Source organism: Pholcus phalangioides, unplaced genomic scaffold, assembly GCF_987345545.1.
Source record: "Pholcus phalangioides strain wild (caught in Gottingen) unplaced genomic scaffold, Ppha-v1.0 ptg000043l_1, whole genome shotgun sequence".
Taxonomy (NCBI): Eukaryota; Metazoa; Arthropoda; class Arachnida; order Araneae; family Pholcidae; genus Pholcus; species Pholcus phalangioides.
The window spans coordinates 1,858,678-1,878,634 of record NW_028301629.1 but is presented as its reverse complement, the minus strand read 5'-3'; the positions used below and the strand labels follow the sequence as shown (position 1 = coordinate 1,878,634).

Sequence of the window (19,957 nt, the reverse complement as noted above, 5' to 3'; positions counted from 1 at the left end):
GTGGACGTATCACAAGCCTTCGAGACTCGGCGAAATGGTCAAGTTTGCCTAAATAACATGTCCGTAACACATGTAAAAGATAAAAACAAGCGCTTCAACATTCCCACCAAATACAATGTAATATATAATGTGAACATTAAGGAATAACACACACCCATAGACTATCGAAGACCCGCTCGTGTTGCCCTTCCCATAACCGCCATTCGCACATCAAAGTAAACATCGACGTGAACACTTTTCAACATGATACACATACAAACACTTAACATATACACTGATAACACTTTTTGATTTCCTCATTACATCATCAATGAGCAACATTGAAAAAGTCCGAATAGAATCTATCAATATATATATATATATATATATATAAATGAGCAAATATGTTTTGCTGAATAAATATTTAGGTTCATTTTGGAATGTTACAAACATGTTGCATATTACAAAATGGCGGATATACATGTTACATTCAGAAAAAAAAAATATCAGTGTTGTGTTACTAAGGATAAGGAAAAAAAGGAGGTTCGAGAGTATCCATGCTAAGTTTCGGTCACGCTTTATGTATTGATTTCGAACGAGTCTGGTGATACTAGTCGGCCATCTTGGATTCATGTCGGATAATTTTGAGTGACGGACATGTCGTTTGACACTAGAATTTCATAAGAAATACGAAGGTTGAATTAGTTTTTTCTCATTTGTGACTAGTCACTTTTCACAAGGGAATAAATACTTCAGTTGGAGGAGACCAAAAGACTCGCAGTAATGATAACGCTTTCATTTCCTCATGTGGACCATGTCTATTCGTCCATAAAAAAAACTTAATTGACCGATAGGTAATGAGACGTTTCACACGAGAAACACGACGTTGAAGTCGGTTTTTTCGTATCAGCGACCAATCAGGTGTCACCAGGCGATTATATTTCATTGACGATTCCGTGAAGGAATTGAATGTTCTGCCTTTTTAAGGACTAATTTGGATCTCTCTGATAAACAGATGACCAATGTCAGACTGGGAAATTCACAGACATGAACATGCTATCGGTATCGGGCGAGTATGCTAACGATCAAGAATGAAAGGTTTTAACACTTATGTAGAGAGGCTTCTTAACGCACAAGTCCACCCAAGCCCAATTCATAGACATTAGCTGGACATTTTGAGGGACTCCAAAGAGAATCATTTTGCCCTGGCGAAGCTAAATCTAAACCAAGCGTCACTATCAAAGCGAATTCAAGATGGCCGACGCAAGTCACAACGACACCGAGGAACTCTCGATGCCGTAGCTCATTCGTTCACACTCAACATGATATTTATTAATGATATGAACGTCTTCAAAAACATTATTCTCCCAAAATACGATCGAGAATAAGTGCGCATCATATAACTGTGTGCTCCATTATTCGTACTTCCCACACACCGCATAAAATCGGCATATAAGCCGAATATAAGGACTATGGGGGGGGGGGGAATATCGAGAGACAGTCATAACGGTACATTGTTACGATTATGTTGGAGGAAAAACAAACCATTAACGGAGCGATCTAAGCATAAGGACTCTATGGCACGATCAACAAATATTATTCGGTTTCGAGTTTCACGGCCACAATTATAATAACGACATGCGAGAGCACGTGTCATTGAAACCTATACCTATTTGAAACCGTCGAACAATCAAAATACAGAGACGTCATTCATTGACGTCATTTTTTTTTTCTGGAATGGAGACACACAATAAACTATCGTATTTACAAGTTAAGGCTTCGTTTCAAAACGAACGATTTGACTGCCGACATCTCCGACGGGAGAACTCCCGTATGAAGCTGGCATCCGATTATTGGGTCTACCACCTCCTCGTCCTTAACGAGAATCCAGTGTTTGAAAGATTTTTTTTCTTTGCAGCTTTAAAGACAGCCGAGGTGTTGTTTGGGGTGTCTATAGGCTTCGAAGCTAAGGAATTTCATTCTCCGAGCTCACACATGACTACGCTTTCTCCGAGGATGAGCCAATCCTTCAGCAGGTTCCTCCGGTTCTAATAAATTGTCTTGCAATGGTGGTTCACTTGCTTAAGTCTGGCTTTATTCCTTAGATGGAAGTGGGGAAGTCCTATAACGGAATGTAGGCTTTCGCGTACCGCACAGGCGGTCTGGGTCGAGTTTTTCGAAGAACTACAGCTAAGTTTCAAAAGATCGTAGCTTTCAGTTCTTCGGGAAAACTTGACCCGAAATATTTGGTTCGATTCCGAACAGAACAAAAAAATGAGGAGTTGACACATCTGGGGTCCTTGGACACTTTTTTTAGTCCTCAGACTGAGGAGACAGATTTTACTCAAAAAACTTGAATCGCTTTTCGAACTTTGAATAAAGTTCTTTCCATTCCAAAGATAATAACAGATGTTCATTCGAGTTCCTTCAGGCTAGGGCCACACTCATGTCCAGCCAGGTACAATAGTCATTCGCAAATATTTTCTGAATGCGTGCTTCCCACTGCTGCTATGGTGCACCATTGACATCGGCTGGGCACACACTGGCCCTCTTTGGCGAATATTTTGCTTCCGGAACAAGCTCCAAGGATAATAATAATACGCCAACGCGTGTTGTGGTTGTTGGCGTTCTTAAACCAATGTGTGGCCAGACGGATTGGAAGACGGTTCCTTTGATTCGAGATGGGTGCTGGAATGTCCTGATCATTTCCTCGACCAAATTTCCAGCCTTCAGACCACGAGTGGCTTCTCGCCTATGACAAACTTCCGAAAGTACCGGGTCGGGCGAGTGTGGTCTCGGTATTACCGTAATCGGAACGGAATTTGACACATCCTGATCCTTCCATAGCACTGCGCGTACAGACTATGCCAATTTCTACTTCGCTCGGCAAGTGACTAAAAATTCGTTGAGGACCTTTAGGGATTAAACACCTCCTGGATGCTTGTTAAGGACAAGGTACAGCTTATACCAATATCCGAATGTAAATGTCAAAATATTCAAACATCAGCGAAAAAAAAAGAGAGATCGATCAGAAAAAAGGGAGATAATAAATAAAAGCCAGAAAGAAAATCTCCTGGATTTCTGAGAAGGGAAATTCTGGCTAAAATTATTTACAGCTTAAAAATAATTATAAAAAAATAATTAAGTTCCTTGGTCCCGGCCGTTAATGTCTCGAAGCATTTAGTGCGACAGAGAGAGAGTAAAACAATATATCGATTACAACAGGCACTGATCAAACGAGTAAGCGTCCATCCTTTTTATGTACGAGAGTTTGATTAATAATTGTCACAATTTGTGCGGAAAAAGTTTCTCGAAGCTTTAAAAAAAAAAAAACGTCACACACTCACAGACAGGCACGAATCGGTGAAATTGATATGCAAAATAATAATAGAGAGAAAAGATCGATCACAAAATCGTCGAACAATCGATTAATCGTTCGAGTTCAAGCTATTTCTATGACTTGCGAGGCACGGATAAATAATTCGCTTGGAAATCTGTGGTGGGGGGGGAAAAATCGGGAGAATAAACACGTCGCCGTTTTTCGACGACTTGTGACGCGTCACAAAAAACGAAGCCCGTCCCATTTTTTCTAGTGTTCTTTCCCACCGTAACTAAGCTGCAGAGAAGAAGCCCAGTTTGCTGAGCGTCCTCGTGGTCCGCTTGATCGCCTCGTCCTTGTATCGCCATATCGTGGTGTCCTTCTGGGTGTACGTCCTGAAATCGGTCTGGCACAGGTTCTTGAGGGTCTTGACGCAGTCCTTGCGGTAGTGCTGGAGCTGCGCCAGCGTCGTGTTGATGGAGTAGGTCGTGCACGTGCCCAGGCAGTTCAGCGGGAAGTGGTTGTGCAGGGACACGACCCTCTCGGTGTTGTGGAAACACTTGACGTACGACCCGGGCTTCGTGTAGTTCTTGCTCCTGTAGACGTGTTGGAACATGTGCATGTATCTGGGGATGCCCTGCTCGTGGGCCTCGTGGTGTAGGTCGTCGCCGTCCTGCAGGTCGTCCAGGAAGTAAACGTTCCGGACGTTGTAGCTCGCCCGGGTGTAGTTCTTCTCCCTGAGGGCGAGGCTGACGACCTCCTCCATCAGGTCGGACCAGTTGCTGTACTTGACGGGCATTATGATCTCGTCTATGTCCAGCAGCACGACGTACTGGTAGGCGTAGAGGTTCCGGTACAGGCAGTCGTTGTAAGGGATCAGTTCGTTCTGCCGCTTGTGGGTCAGTTTGGTCTTCAGGTAGAGGTGCCTGAAGCCGGGTAGATTCGGTTGGTTGCCGGGCAGCGTCAGTGGGGTCAGCTCTACGAAACCCTGGCTTTGGTAGTATCTTAGGACTTTGGATATGTTCGGGTGGGTTTCGAGGTCATAGAGAAACAGTTTCTTGGCGCCCACGAGATTCAGAAGCTCTATCCACTCGACGAGCCTCACGCTCAGGTCCTCATGCAGGAAGTCTAGTCCCTTGACGCAAACCGCAAAGTCCTCCTTCTTCTCGGGACGGTAATTATGAACCCGTAGGTTCGTAGTAGGCTTGTCGCATCTCTTCTCGACCAGGGACACGCTAGTAGGAACCTGCCCACCAGACTCCTTCGGGGGAACCTTGCAGGATATTATGAAAGGTTGCAGTATGCCGTTCTTGTAGTTGCCCCACTTACTGTACCACGCGTAAGTGTACGTCACGGTCGAGAAGGCGACGGTCTTCTTTTTGTCGAACCAAAGCTGGCAAATAGTCGGGATGGGCTTGATTCTATCGACCATACCAAGGATTCTGATCCAGGGGGTCTTGCCGGCCCTCCACCTGTCGTCATAGTAGGCCCCGTACAGGTAGAAAGTTCCGTTCGTGGTCTCCACTCTCTGCCAATATATGTTGTTGAAGTCGAGCTCGTACAGGCTCGGGAACTTGACGCAAGACTTGCTGCCGATCGGCCTGTTCTTGTTTTCGGACCAGTAAGCCAGCGGCAAATTCGAATGGTTCGCCAAGAGACCCAGCAGCTGTTTCTCGTTCAGGGACGGCGAGTTATCCACCTGGGGCTCCAGATCCAGAAAGTTCTCGGGGATCCCCGGAGTCCGGCTGCTGGCCGCAGTGTCGGCGTTTGCCCTCTGGGTGACCGCTGGTTCGTTGCCGGATTGAAAGACGATCGGAGGAATGTTCTGGAGCAGGCCCCTGTTCACGTGAGCGCTGAGGTAGGTGACGGCGCCCTTGTGATTGGTGATCCTGAACACGACGTAGCATAAGCACGTCCATATGCATATGGCGTAAAGGATTCTCTTGAGGACCCTCGTTGAGAGCTGGCACAGCTTCGACCATCCCATCCTCGCTACTTTAGAGTGATCTGAAAAGAAAAAAATAAATAAATACTTAAATCTAAAAAGAAAATCACATTTTCCTATAAACACTTAAAATCACACGATCACTCACTAAAACACTGAAATTGAAAAACCAGTCGACAGAAAAACAAATATTTGAGTCATACTTAAAACTGTACCGGCTTTACCGTGAACGGCGACACTTAACCACCTGATAATAAACGGGATACGCATCTATTTTTGTGAATGACCAACCACTCTGGCATTTTGCTTAATGTGAATTGTTTGCGAGGGAGGGGAAAATCAATCAATACGAGCCGTATCCCAAGCAACACGAAACACCCAGACGCGGCGCTACGAAAGGTCTCGACACGTTTCCCGCCATGCATGCCCCCCACAGCAAGAAAGGATCTCCAAAAAACAGTGGTATCCCGATTGTGGTCCGGAATGAAACAAGGAAAAAAAAATTGCGACGATTTGTGAGAAATGGGTTAATGGCAAGACGGTTGCTTAAAAACCACCACTTCAGTAGTTTGAAGCAATTCCTTTTTGTATTTAGTTATCGATGTGATTGATGTAATTATTGCGGATGTGTTTGTCTGGTCTTGACTAGCCAATGATTACCGATTTTTCCTCAGCGCTAGGTGCTTTCCCCCCCCGCCCGACACCACCATCGTGATGCCAGATTCTGAGATAACGGTAGTGGAGGGCCAGGCCACACGTTGTCAAGTTTTCCGGGGAGGGGGGGGGGATAGCAAATAAATAAGCCAGACTTTCCCTTTTTTTGTATGTCAGATCTATGCACAAACCAGTTGAGACCACAGCCTTCCACAATTCAAGAAAATTATTTTCACGAGCATGTTTCCTTTCGTAAATAATCGCAACTTGTTATCCATACCACACAAGAGCACAGACAGAGCATAGGAGGAAGTACGCGTGCGTGTGGAAGAGGTGGTGACGATCCTCTCCGTTCACGAAAAATTTTATCAATGCTGACGTAATACTTGAGAGAACGCCTTCCTCCCCCACTTCCTGAAATCCGTCGCCCGCGGGAAGGTGTGGACTGTATAATTTCAGCCTGAATATTACTGATGCGGATCGAACACTTATATTTACTAAGCGAGTTCATCCAACACCTCCTAGAGATAGAAGGCCTCCACACGCTACTTGTGACGTCATTAAGTAGTCCGTTTTCCCTCAGAATATTCTGCGAAAAAATTCCCTGCTCGTGTCAGTATCATCGTTGTGAGGAAAAGAAATGACCGGGCTCAAAATTGGCGATTTCTATGTCCCACATCCAATCACCATGCGGTATTTGTGAGTCAATCAGGAAGATTCTACGACAAAATAAGAAACGAAATAGGATGCTGTGTTTCAAAATGTGGTAAACTTCCTAGGTTGTCTGAATGACGTTTATGGCAACCCGTGCGGAGGCCTTCTATCTGTAAGAGTTGCTGGTTCATCACGGTGCTCATACGACAGCTAGAAAATCCGAGAATTTAGAAACCATACACTACCCATGGCCTGTCGCCAGAGAGGCAATTTACTATAACATTTTATCTCGGAGCAATAATTACTGCGAACCCAAGCGCTCTTGATGTAAGTTTTGTGCAAGGATGCACGCTTGTGCTTCAGGTGCCGCCACTTATCTGCTAAAGATAAGTAGGATATGCTAAAGTTCGTATTTATGAAATGAACGCAATAAATGCGAAATTTGCCAATATTGACGAATAATTGCAAAAATTTCGAATTTTTACTACTTTTCCACGAAATCTCGATAATTTACACTTTACGACGTCGCTAATTCTTCCACAAGCTATAACTGATACCTTAAACGGATACGAAATTGAATACACTTAAGTAAAGGACCTAGTATCGGACTCCCCCGAGTTACATGACTGCGCGTGCTCTAAATTATTAAAAAAACAATTCTTGGCGACAATATTTTGCGCTACCAATGAATTTCGTGGGTGACGCATTCATTGAAGAGTTCAAAGAATTCAATTCTGTTATGACAAAGACGATAACTTATTTTTTAAAAATGAAAATTGCGTATTTTAAGCTACCAAAAAGAAAAAAGTATCAAAACTCTTTCCGACGGCCTGCAGTGAGTGACCAAGTGGAATTCGTGGTCCAAAGCTGTCATTTATCTGAGTGAATGTATTAAACAAATTTTTGCTTTTCACGATGAACATGAAGACAACTCCAGGAAAATTCTTTAAAAAAAAAAAGTTTGACAATGAAATTTTAGCTCGTAAAATACCAGTTCAGCTGACTTTCGTCTCCTGAGTTCAGTACGGAAATTATGGCACTAATCGACAATTTGGAAGGATACGAGCACGTTTTGCGGAGTAATTCAGTAGACCTGGATCTTCGCTGTTGAGCGCCAATGTCAAGGGCATTTTAAAAAAAAAAAAAAAAAAACAAGTTTGACAAATGATAATGAGGGAATTGGCACAGAGTGTATAACTATGCTGAAAATGAGATCTGGTTGAAATTTTCGACAGTAAGCATTTTAATTGGTCATTCCTAACAAGGTATTGGATTGATAGATAGAACCATAGGCGTACGAAGAATTTTTCTCGAGGGGGGGTTTCAGATTTGTTTTACTTTTGAGGGGGGGTGAGAGTCACGTTTTTCCCCGCAAAATAACACTATAATCTTGGCTCAGGGAGGGGGGGGGGTTAGAACCCCAAAAAACCCTCCTTTGCGTACACCAATGGATAGAACCACTCACAACCCCGGACTGATGCAAAGCACCTTACTTCTGTTACTTCAAATGAGGCAGAGTTGTGTCGGGAAAAGTTAGCAAAGATTTATAGCGGTGGCTCCTCTTGCTCGCAAGTATCGAATCGCTTGCGTCGTTCTTCCCATGAAGACAGCTATCAACTCGATGCAACGTAAAAGACATTTCACTAAAACTGATAGCTGAACCCAATGACTAGGGAGAAAAATTGCACGTGCGCCCAGTGGCACATAAGGGCCGGAGACCGCAGCCTGGGGTTTCAAAAGAAATGTGGAAAAGGACTCGTGGGGCTAGTATTCAGAAGTTCGCATGTTGAAGTGGAAGAGATTTAAGAATGGTTATGATCATTAATCAATCGTTATGAGTTCAATTTCGAAATACTTTGTATTGTGAAGTCTGTCCTCCCTTTCAAACCGACGACTGGCTCGTATTTGCTCCTAGAAATTGGCAAACCAGGGAAGACCAACTTGGGTGGACCACCACCGCGCAGACTAGCCTGGAGCAACGATACAGCTGCATGAGAGACCAGAGTAACGTCTCCCGTAGAAGCTTCTACTGCCCAGAAATGCACGTTTCACTACAACTGACCGATCATGATATATAACGACTTCAGACTACTTCCGAAAATGCATTCTAATATGTATTCACAATTTTTACCGTGTCCGTTGAGCATTTTTACAGAGCACAGAGCTCATAAGAGCACTGCTCTTTTTAGTCATTCCGCTCCTGTTATAGAAATATGGCAACATGTTCAAAAGAAACGTTATTTCGTCCTTCTTAACCCGTCAAATGTATTCACATTAATACATTCGAATCTATACCTTTTGTTGTAACTTTAACAATCACCAAATAATGATTTAAGCCATACATCCTATGAATCGCAAGTATAGAGTGAGAAAAATATCAGTTGATATTGTTCAACTGATACTTTGAACGATAGATGACGCTAAAAACTCAAGGGCTTTGCATAACATTAACCAAAAGTTAATGAAAATCATGCGATGAATTCAGTGTTACTGTATGGAAATTCTTATTTCTAAGCCAAATCTAGGTAATGCGTGTATTGTGCATTGGAACACTGCGATATTTATTCGAGACAAATATTGAATATTGATACCGTGGAAATACTGATATTAATATTGATACACAGGTTTAGTATTAATACTGATATTAAACCTGTGTTCAGATGACAAATTGTAATATGTCACTTTTTCAAAATTTCACAAGGGCATATTTCTAATCAATATTTTGCAGAAAATGTGATACTGTGGCCTTCTTGCAATTTGTCTTCGTTGGTTCCCCATAAACCGAAAGAGATGGACAAAATTTTGTCTCCTTCCAAAATTTTGACGAACGATGAATGCGAACTCAATTTCTTGGAAAAAGTGACTTGTGACATTTTGCCATCTGACCACAGAATAGAGATGGGACACGTATATTGGCTAAGCGAGACCATCACAATGCAAAAACAATACACAGCCGCGGACGGTGGGGGGGGGGGGGAAATTCTATGGCCAAAGGGAATTTACTACAGCTTTATCTCTGCAGAGGTTTGTCTCGGAGTAATAATTAATGTAGTTACTAACCGTGAATCGATGCAAGTTCCTTGCACGCATGCTCGTATTCAGGTGCCGCCATTTATCTGCTAAAGATGAGAATATGACAAAGAATGAATTCTTGTGACTGCAACTTGTACATAATGTGAAGTCTGTTTACTCGCCGCAGCAATATTTTGTTTCTACTAACAAAACACAGACTACAGAGGCAACGAATATCTCCATATTTCCTTGGAGCTCGTGTGCACTGACCGGGACTGTACATGGACGGTCGGACCTAACTTGGGCCAAAGCTCACATCTTCGCATCAGCCAGCTGTTAAAAACCTTAGTATGGATAGCGGAGAGTGACATCATCCTCGTATAAGTCGCCATCTGGTGGAATTGTCAGAAATTGTGAGCTTTGGCCTGAGTTAGGTCCGACCGACCATGTTCGGCCCCGTTCAGTGCACACGATCTCCAAGGAAAGATCGAGATATCCGTTGCCACTGTAGTCTAAGGCGTTCACCCAGAAAGTGAAATTACGTGGGTTCGTTTCCCCGCACAGAGGCAGTTGAATTCCGTGTTTCCAAAATGTACCTTCGCATCAGCCCACGGGCGTCGGAAATGTCTCGAACCTGTGGGTGCTCGTCTTGAGCGTTATATTGGAAATTACGATTTCTCAATCAATTCTGGGGGTGCTCATACCCGTGCCACAAATTACCGTGGGTGCTCGAGCACCCACAGCACCCCCGGCTCCGACGCCACTGCATCAGCCAGCTGTTAAAATCCTTGTATAGATAGCGGAGAGTTGGCATCATCCTCGGACAGAGAACCAACTGTAATTTACTACCACTGCGTCGGTCGAATCTAGCACGCCAAAAGCGCTGGATCAACATGATGGATTACGACAGTGATGAGCAAACACTTTTTTTTAGGAGCGGGTCGAAAAACAAATGAAATATTTTTTGCGCGGGTCGGGGACATATTCCGACATTGATTCATAACTGGAATTTTTATGCTTAGAAATGACATGGCGGGATGTGCTGTATGCTTCGAAGACTGCCACGGTTTCAGCGAGTATGAGAGGCAATGGCTTATCCTTTACAACTGTGATAGAATAAATACGTATATTGCGTATGTGTTACATACGCGAAAGTTTTCGCACACACAAAAAATTCAGTTTCTATTTAAATTCTCACCATCATATTTCAAATACGCAAAACAAGAGAAACCCAACTACAAGTCAGGAACTGACACGTCGGAATACTACCACACGAGCATTACGTGTTTACTTTTCCTCCCATAAATCGAATTTCGGTAATGTAATGTAATTTGCATTGAAACGTCTATTTATTCAGCTGTGCATTAGTTATGGGAAAAATATTTCATGTCGGTTGCGCTGCTTACCTTCACTGAATATATACAATGGAATACATCTTAGCACTCACACCCTCTTCTCGGGCAAATACAGTCGAATAAATAATAATACAGTCTAAATAATAAGTAATACAGTCGAATCGCGTTATAACGAACTCCAACAGATCGAAGAAATCACTTGGTTAAAACGAAATTTCGTTATAAAGGAATCCCAGGTCTTTGCATTGTTCCTGTGCAGACTTATCTGGAGGATTAGAAAAGTGTTCGTTATAACGAGATTTTCGCTATAACGGTATTCGGCTGTAATGTAATTTTAATTTTGTAGAACTTGAATAAGAATCCCTTTCACACGGATCGAATTTTTTTAGTTCCACCGGTGTCCGCAATAGAAGGGTATTACTGTAATTCGAATCCCAATGGATCAATATATGGAAACAGAAATTTCACTTTCCATCATCGTTTTGCGGATCAAGTGCGGATCCGATATCCGTACACAGGCCGCAAACAAAAAGGGATGGAAAACCTAAGTAGGGATTTTTCATGAATGGAAAAAAAAAAAAAAATCGCAGGGATTTTTTTCGCCTTTGGAAAAACCGTAGCCCATCATGCTGGTCATCAGTACTTGGCACAAAGTCAACAATTATCGCACGCAATGGTGATAAATTAACTGTCATTAAAAGAACTCAAATCGAAATCACGCCAAAAAAATCTCTCAATCAGCTCATATCGTCAATTTGACTGAAACCTTAGGTTTGGCAAATTTTCTCATTTCCTCGCCGAAATGTAAAAAAAAATTATTTTCTTCGTAGAATTTGGCGCAATAGCAATTTAGTTTAAGAACGAGACGTTATTTTGAGGTAAGAAACAACAGAGTTCATGAATTCTTTGGGAGTAACCTTTTCATCAAAAGAAAGGTTCGCCCACCCCCCTCCATCACGGTCAATACTCGAGATCGCTCCTTAAATTCCGGAAGACTTAGCAATAACGCAATCAATCGCAGAGGAAATCGTAGGCACCAAATATCGATTTCCCAGTCGCCACGATGACCTGGCGCATGGGATTTATCAAGCCCTTCTGATCGAAAAACGTCCTAAAAACAGCCATAAAAAAATCACGGGCTACACTGTTCCAGAATGAGTCAAGAACCTTAAAAAGTGACCATCTAACCCTCCCAAAAAAGTGAGTTTCTGGTCATCGAAGCTCATTTAAACCCCCCCCCCCCCTAATTACCAGCTTTGCACCTGCTGGATATCGGAAGGAAACTAACTTCATTACGGAAGAGATTGAAATTTCACAAGTGAATTCTGCTTTAAGGGTTGTGGCCCCAAGTATTACAGCTAAGGGGCTATTCAAGTATTACGTAAGCAGATTTTTAGCCATTTTTGACCTCCCACGTCACCAAAACACTGACCCCCCTTCCCCCCTTGTCAGCAATATTTCGCGTCAGCAGCTTAGAATATTTCATATCTTCAAAAAGGGTGGTTGATGAAGCAAGCAGCCTTCAAACCTCCTCCCTTGTCATCAAAAGTCCACAAATCCGAACCCCCCCTCCCCGAATGCTGACGTAATACTTGAATGACCCCTAATGCGCGAAACTAAAATTGAATGTCATACAAAAATTCTCGTTTTGATTTTTGTTGATAGATGGCAATGACAACAAATCACAAAATTCTAGACCAGACCCCTTTCTTCACTCTCTCCTGCGCCCGAAACATTCGTAAAGCTTCGTGGCTGAGGTAAAACAACTTCACCAATAGTGCTTTATCGGCACCTCCTAGAGATAGAAAGCCTCCGCACGGGTTGCCAAGTTCATCTGTACCGTCATTAAGACTTCCTAGCAAAGTTTGCCACATTTTGAATCACGGCACTCTATTTGGTTTCTTCTTATTTTGGCGTAGAACCTTCCTGGTATGGCTCACAAATACCGCATGGTGATTCGATGCGTGGCATAGAAATTGCCAATTCTGAGCCCGATCGCTTCTTTTCCGCGCGCCACCAACTCCGGTCATGTATCGCCATACGGCAATTTCCAACCAGTGGAGTTGGGTTTGGAAATGAAGGCTCCATCCATCGGTGGTGGTCGCCCCAGGCTTGGTAGGTAAGGAACTTGCTTCTCACGTTCTATGCCCGGATTCGAACCCATGGACCTCGATGGTAACCTTCGTAGTGGGAAACGACCATTTTACCACTGCGACAACGATGATACTGGCACGAGCAGCGGAATTTATTTTTTTCTGAATATTCCCGAGAGGGAAAATTGAATACTTGCTGACGTCACGAGCAGCGTGCGGAGGCCTATCATCTCTAGGAGGTGCTGGCTTCCCCCCCCCCCGCGTATTTTCAGCGACTTGCTTTCGTGCAAAGCCCTCTATCAACAAAAATTTGAATTTTTTTTTCATATACCAAAAAAAAAGTGAAAACCACCTTTCTCAGAAACAGCATTCAAATTTACCGATTCCTTCAATCATTTATAAATTTTTAAGCCATTTTACGAATTTATGGGACACCCTGTACAGTTTTGTCTACGGTCTAAAGATATGGGATTTATGAAACATGGTCATATCCATCACATCCCCCCCCCAAAAAAAAAAAATGTTAGCTCATCGAATAACACCAAGAAAGTGTCACCAGCTACACGTGAATGACACTCAAAATACTCTGTCAGGGGTTTTCCCACATTGAATAATGACCAAGAAAACAAAGTAGAAAAAATTCCAGGACGTATAACTGGAGAGAGAGAGCCATCTATTATATATATTTTTTTCTTTTTCCATTTCAAAGAGGGGGAGGGAGAAAAAAAAAATCCATTATCCTTGGCACTTAGCTCCGACGACTCGCGGACAACTGGAAATCCATATTTAATGGCTTATGATTAGACCGATGACAGGGTATTGGGTGGTGGGAAGAATAGTCGTTGTAATAGTGGGTGCGGAACGAAACGACTTGTCATTCGCACCGGGAGGGCGGGACAATGACAAGGCCCTGGAAATAGGAGAGGACAGCGTGGACGACGGCAGCAGGCATTATTAATGGACGGTCCCGGAATAGCTCCTGGGTAAAAAAAAAAATAGGGGGAAGCTGATTTTTTCCCCCCTTTCTTTCCAGGCTTCCGGAATTGGTTGATGACAAGAGAAAGTGATCTCACATTTTCTTCCCCCCCCCCTTCCTCAGCAATCGGGTGGTGTGGGGGGGGGGGAAACGTAGTTCGGATCACGGGATTGTACGTGCCTCGAAGCGAACCGTATCCTAGAAAAATGCTCACGTCATTGAGAATCGTCTACGAAATCAGATTCAGCACTTCGATGTATGATTCACGCGTTCCTTATTAATATGCAGGTTGGAATGTAGAATACAGTACGAGTTTGGCGTAATTTCTCGTTTTCAACGCCAAGATTGCTCTGGAGCAGCGGTTCTCAACCAGTGCTACGCGGCCGCTCGAGAAAAACAAGTCAGAAAATTGGACAGTCAAACTCGATTATAACGATATCGAAATTTTGTTGTTACAACCAAGGGGTCGACGTTGCCACACTTTTAAATGTGAAAAATACTTTCAAATGAAATGTTTTATTATATTGAGGGTGACCATATTTCACCAGGAAAAATATAGGAAATTGAGATCACAAATACGGGACATCGCCGATTTTCGCCTAAAATTTTAGCGAAAAATTTCGGCCCAAAGCACTCGACTAATGACAACATTTTGGGCCAAAATGTTGTCAATATAGTCAAACAAATCACCAATGCTTTGGAAATACAGTGCTGCTGCAAGTCTGCGGTGATTTAAAATGTATTTCACAGGATAAAAAAGGTTGAACACGACCAGGACCGTCTCATCGGCATCACAGGCCCAGGGGCAAAGTGATTTTTCTGGGGTTCTCTTACTAGGCTAGAAAAATACCCGCTACCCAATTCTATACTCACAATCGAAAATTTCACCAGATCTCATTTGCAAGAAGCCTTTTCTGCACTTCAGGTCCTTGGACCGCGCACGGATAAAACGGAATAACGACGAAAAAAATCAGTCGTTATATCCAAAGTAATTTCTTTTTAATTGACGTTATAAGCAAAGTTCGTTAGCATTGTTCTTCATGGAAATTAGTCACCAATTAATGATGCTATAACCATGCTGTACCTATAATCGAAGTTGTTATAATCGAGTTCAAATGCTTATAAAAAAAAAAAAGAGGCCAACGGGGTTCCACCACAGAAATCATATATTTAAAAGGGCTCCGTGAGTCAAAAAAGGTTGAAAACCACTGCTCTAGAGCATACATGCACAACCCGTGGCCCCCGGAGTCATCTAATGTGGCCAGGGGAACATTTACAGGTCACTCGAGTGGCCCTACGACAAGCTTCCGTATCGCTTCAGTGGCTCGCGACACATTTCTAGATCATTTAAGCTGCAAAGGGGCCGTTCAAGTTTTACGTAAGCAAATTTTTAGCCATTTTTGACCCCCCCCCCGTCAGCACAACGCTGACCCCCTTCCCCCCCCCCCCCTGTCAGCAAAATTTCGTCATCAGCTCTGCCCCTGTGAATCCTAATTCATATTTTCATAAATGGTGGTTGATGACGTAAGCATTATCTAACCCCCCCACCCCTGTCATAAAAAGTCAGCAAATCGGGAAACCCCCCCCCCCGCCATCGATGATGACGTAATACTTGAACGGCCCCTAACGGCGCATTTCCAGAACACTCAAGGGATCCCACGCACATTTTCAAATCCCTTGAGCGACTCGCTGTACACTTACGAATAACTTAAGCGGACCGCGCCACATTTACATTTCACTTAAGCGGCCCGTGGCATTTTTATGCATCGCTAAAGCATTTATAAATCATTGAAGCGCATTTCACGGTCACTAAAATTGCCCGTGGCATATTTTTCAGATTATTCAAGCGGCCCGTGGAACACTTTCAGATCACCTCAGGGGACACGCGACACATTTCCAGATAACTTAAATGGCTCGCGACACGCGTTTCCGAACTAATATGCAAAAGGTTGAGCATCCTTACTGTAGAGATCCTTATTCATGTTGATGTAGGTTATGATGCATGACATGCTGTGATTGCCATCTCAAAATCGTCCCTCACTCTTTCCCAAATGAAGCAAGGTGTAAAAGCCTAAGCTATAGTTTGTGTGTTGAAATCGATGTTAATCGCCTGGGAAAGTAATCTTGGAGCCCCCCCCCCCCCTTAAGCACTCGGGTCTGTTCATGCGGCCCTTCCAGACATATCTTGCTCTCATGCTCACCTGAAAGGCGAACGGGGCCTTCAACTTTGTTGGAATGCAGCGAGCGAATAATCATGTAAGACATTGCTGCACACCCGATCAAACCCTAATAAAGAGTATACTGGATATTATTAAAGATACGCGTTCACACTGTGAGGTACAGACGAACGCCGCAGTCACAACTCACTGACCCCCTCCGCCGAAAGAGGGTGAACGGTAGTAAATTTCTCATAATGAAGATAGACCGTTGTTATACTTTGTTTAGAAGTAAATGATGGGTCTTGATACCGTTATGTTATCACCAACGTCAAGCGTGACGATTTATTCTATGTAAACTCGTGAATACCCAGATGCGTCAAGATGACAATTGTAGAGCGGTGGTTCGCACCTTCGACACCCATTGCTGTTTTGACGTCTCACGAGGCCATCTTGACATAAGCTAGTGTAAGTGGGTAGAACCTGTATCGTCTGGCTGTTTGGGCCTTCAGAGTCGGTCAAAATGGTTTCCGACTGTTTCACTCGACGGTAGTAATGAACCTGTTATCTAGCGTATGAACGGAATATAACTTAGTATGGAATTCAAAGTACCGCATCAACTGAAACGCATTTAACTTGCGCAACGCCTTCAGTGAGAAAAAGGCTACACGTTTGGGCACTTTCTACAGTCGCCAATTTGGCTGGCACCTCAATCATATAATTAGAAGGTTCCACAGCGACTGCAAAGCCGATAAACTAACATTTGTGCCGTTTAGATTCGGTGTTTATCCTTAAAAAAGTTTGATATCTCTTGGAAGACTCGATCATGGGATCTTAGGTCCTAGTGACACGCTTTGCCACAGTTTGGAGCCGATAATCAATAATTGAAACTGTGTCAGTTTACAAACATCCAAAACCTACGCCAATCACACGAACACCCTGTTCACGAGATTAAAAGTCCAAATGACGTACATCAAGCACATTCCAACATACAGCCTGATAATACTACTCAACGGATATTCCCCCCCAGAGAATAAATGGGCCATCTTACCATGTTTTCAGCCAGTAACCGACGGCGACAGCTCAACATATCTACGCGTGGCCAGTCTTCCATCATAAAAAACGTCAATAAACTTTAGAATGACAAGTTAAGTATAAGGTCGGGTCTTGGTAATAGCTACCAAGATGTTTCGAGTTTCGGCGGCCTTCATTGTCATCAGCATTAAATCGTTATCCGAAGCTGAACTTTCATCCATCTCTCGTGCTTTACGCAGTCTTTATGAAGACCTTGACACGGATGTTAATCCTAGCTTAGCTCAACATGGAATTACCCCGATCTAAGGAAACAATCATCTGTGTAACAAGTGCGATTGGTTGTCCATCTGCCACGTATGCAGCACGCACACAAAAAAATGTGAGAATTCGTCAACCCCGACGATTGACAAGAATGGTTCTCGACTAAAAATTAGTTTCCACAAACATCTAACAATGGTTGTATGCGGGGACGGATACTAGCCGAGTGGAACGTTTGTTGGGGGTCCGATGTCTTATGCGTATGTTTTGTTTGCACATGGATCATGGCCAGCAAGTTTCATTGATTAGAGCCGTGGCTCTCAAAAATTTTCCGACCCGTGGCTCCCTTGCCCAGTCTCACCCACGGCTACCCAAAACGGTCAAGTGATATTTGAAAAGTACGACTTCAAGGCAATAAACAGGTGCACATTAATTTCGCCAGCTCATCGTCACACCCACAAACAAAGATTGGTGACACCCCCCTAGGAGCCGCGACGTACACTTTGAGAAACACTGATCTAAAGTGGGGGTGGGGTATTTTGGACGAATATCTTCCAGCCACACCATTTATTTGTAAAGTGTTTGGTACCTCTTACGATGATGAAAATTTAATTTGTTCTCTAGTTCTCCCAAACATCTAAATTAATTTTTTTTGCCCAAGGGCCCAAATTTAGAGAATACATTCTTCTCGCGGCCCCTGTAATGTCAAAGCCCATCTAGGATAGCGTTCATTCCTACTTGATGAATTAATTTTTTCAGTAGATTTACAGTGAGTAAAAATTTTATAAATAAGAATTTTTTAAAAAATCTCTAGAAGAGTTCAGTAAACTGGAGAAACCGCGAGACACCCAGGCTATGCCGCAAGAAAAAACGTAATTTCTTCGCCCCCCCCCCCCGAAAAGGGGAGGCCTAGGGCATCTCCGGCAAAACCATTATTTATTGATACGTCCAAGATTTCATTCATTGAAATTAAATAAATAAATAAATAGAAATTAAATAAATAAATAAATAGAAATTAAATAAATAAATAGAAATTAAATAAATAGAAATTAAATAAATTTGATTGATCGAGGATTGTTTGACAGAAAGGCAGAGCACCCCATTGCGCTCGGGCAGTTCAGTACACTGTCCAATTCGTTTTTTTGCATGCTCTTATACATACTCATATTTAAACTCTCTCGAGAATTACATGTACCCTTTCCGCCGCCAAGGGCATTGCCCCCCCCCCCCTCTAGTTCCGGATCTCATCACAGTATCAGATATCAAACATGTTGGCCGGATGGGCCACGTGTTAAGATGACCCTGGTTCCAGAAAGTTATGGCACTTTTTCCCCTTTTCAAATTCTGAAAAAATAACCCAATTATTTATTTCGAAATCTGAACTTTTCTTAGCTATCTGTGGCCCCCCTATAACTAACTGCCACGGCTTCTCTCGAACTTAATTTCCATCCGTGGTTCACCCTAAGATACCCCGGGACTACAAGGAGACCCAGGTTGAAAAAAACTCGAATTTTTCTGCGGCCTCCTATTTATTTCCTCGAACAAGAAATTCGACTTTTAAACGGCACTCATAGGAAAAATTTAGCTCTTAAACAAGGGATGTTCAAATTAAAATTTATTATTACTGTATATTTCATGCTGAAAATGCTTTAATGTCATTTCAGGTGTCTTAAGTTAAAAAAAAAAAAAGTGTTTCAACAAGCTCGGCGCCTTATTTTGACACCAAAAGGCACCAAACTGGAAGAGTCACTTTTTGGCAATTTTTTATCCCCTGCGTCTCAAATTTCACTGAAAAGCATTTTTTGTTTAGGCATATATCAATAGTTTGTAGTATGCATTTTGTATTGTGAGAAGCCATTGAAGAATATAAATGCTTTTGCAGCATCAATTTGCCAATTTGTCATCATTTTCAACTTTCCCCCCTTAAAATTATCTCGAAAATAAAACAGCACTGTAAAATGGATACTGTAAATCATTGATATCTATAAATCACTGAGCAAAATAAAAAAAATTGATGATTTTCAATGAAATTTGAGACGCAGGGGGACAAAAAAATGACCGTCCCAATTTGGCGCCTTTTGTTGTATAAATAAGTCGCCAAGATTGTTGAAACACATTTTTTTTTAAAAAAGAAATTCAACAAGAAAAAAATTCTCTTAAACAGCCCTCAAAGAAGAAATTTGGCTTTTAAACGGTCCTGGGGCGATGAAAATGTCCAGCGTCATCGAAAGGGCAGGAAAAACATACTTCACCGTCACAAATCACATACCTGCTGCAACACTGGCGTCTTGCAATGACGGTTCTCATAACCTCTAGGATATCCCACACGACATACACCGAAATAGATATACCACGGGCATCCCTCCGAACCACATTAACATTCTTCTGATGAATCGAGACACTGATCCTTGATCATGGGGTTTGCGGGCGATACGGATCTGATGGCCCCCAAATGGTCATACCATAGCTATGAGACAGCACGTGAAGGAGATTTTTTTCTTCCTTTCCATTCGAATCACAA

The 19,957-nt window shown here is 42.8% G+C and overlaps 1 protein-coding gene across 1 annotated transcript in view; it reads right to left on the bottom strand.

Annotated features, from left to right (window-relative positions):
• Positions 1 to 1,713: 1,713 nt before the first annotated feature.
• LOC149063781 (uncharacterized) overlaps positions 1,714 to 19,957 on the bottom strand; it is an 87,992-nt gene continuing 69,748 nt past the window's right edge. The window contains exon 2 of the mRNA XM_089255649.1: positions 1,714 to 5,305. Coding sequence (XP_089111775.1) covers positions 3,591 to 5,305 — 1,715 coding nt within the window. The 3' untranslated portion in view covers positions 1,714 to 3,590. The remainder of the gene's footprint in view (positions 5,306 to 19,957) is intronic.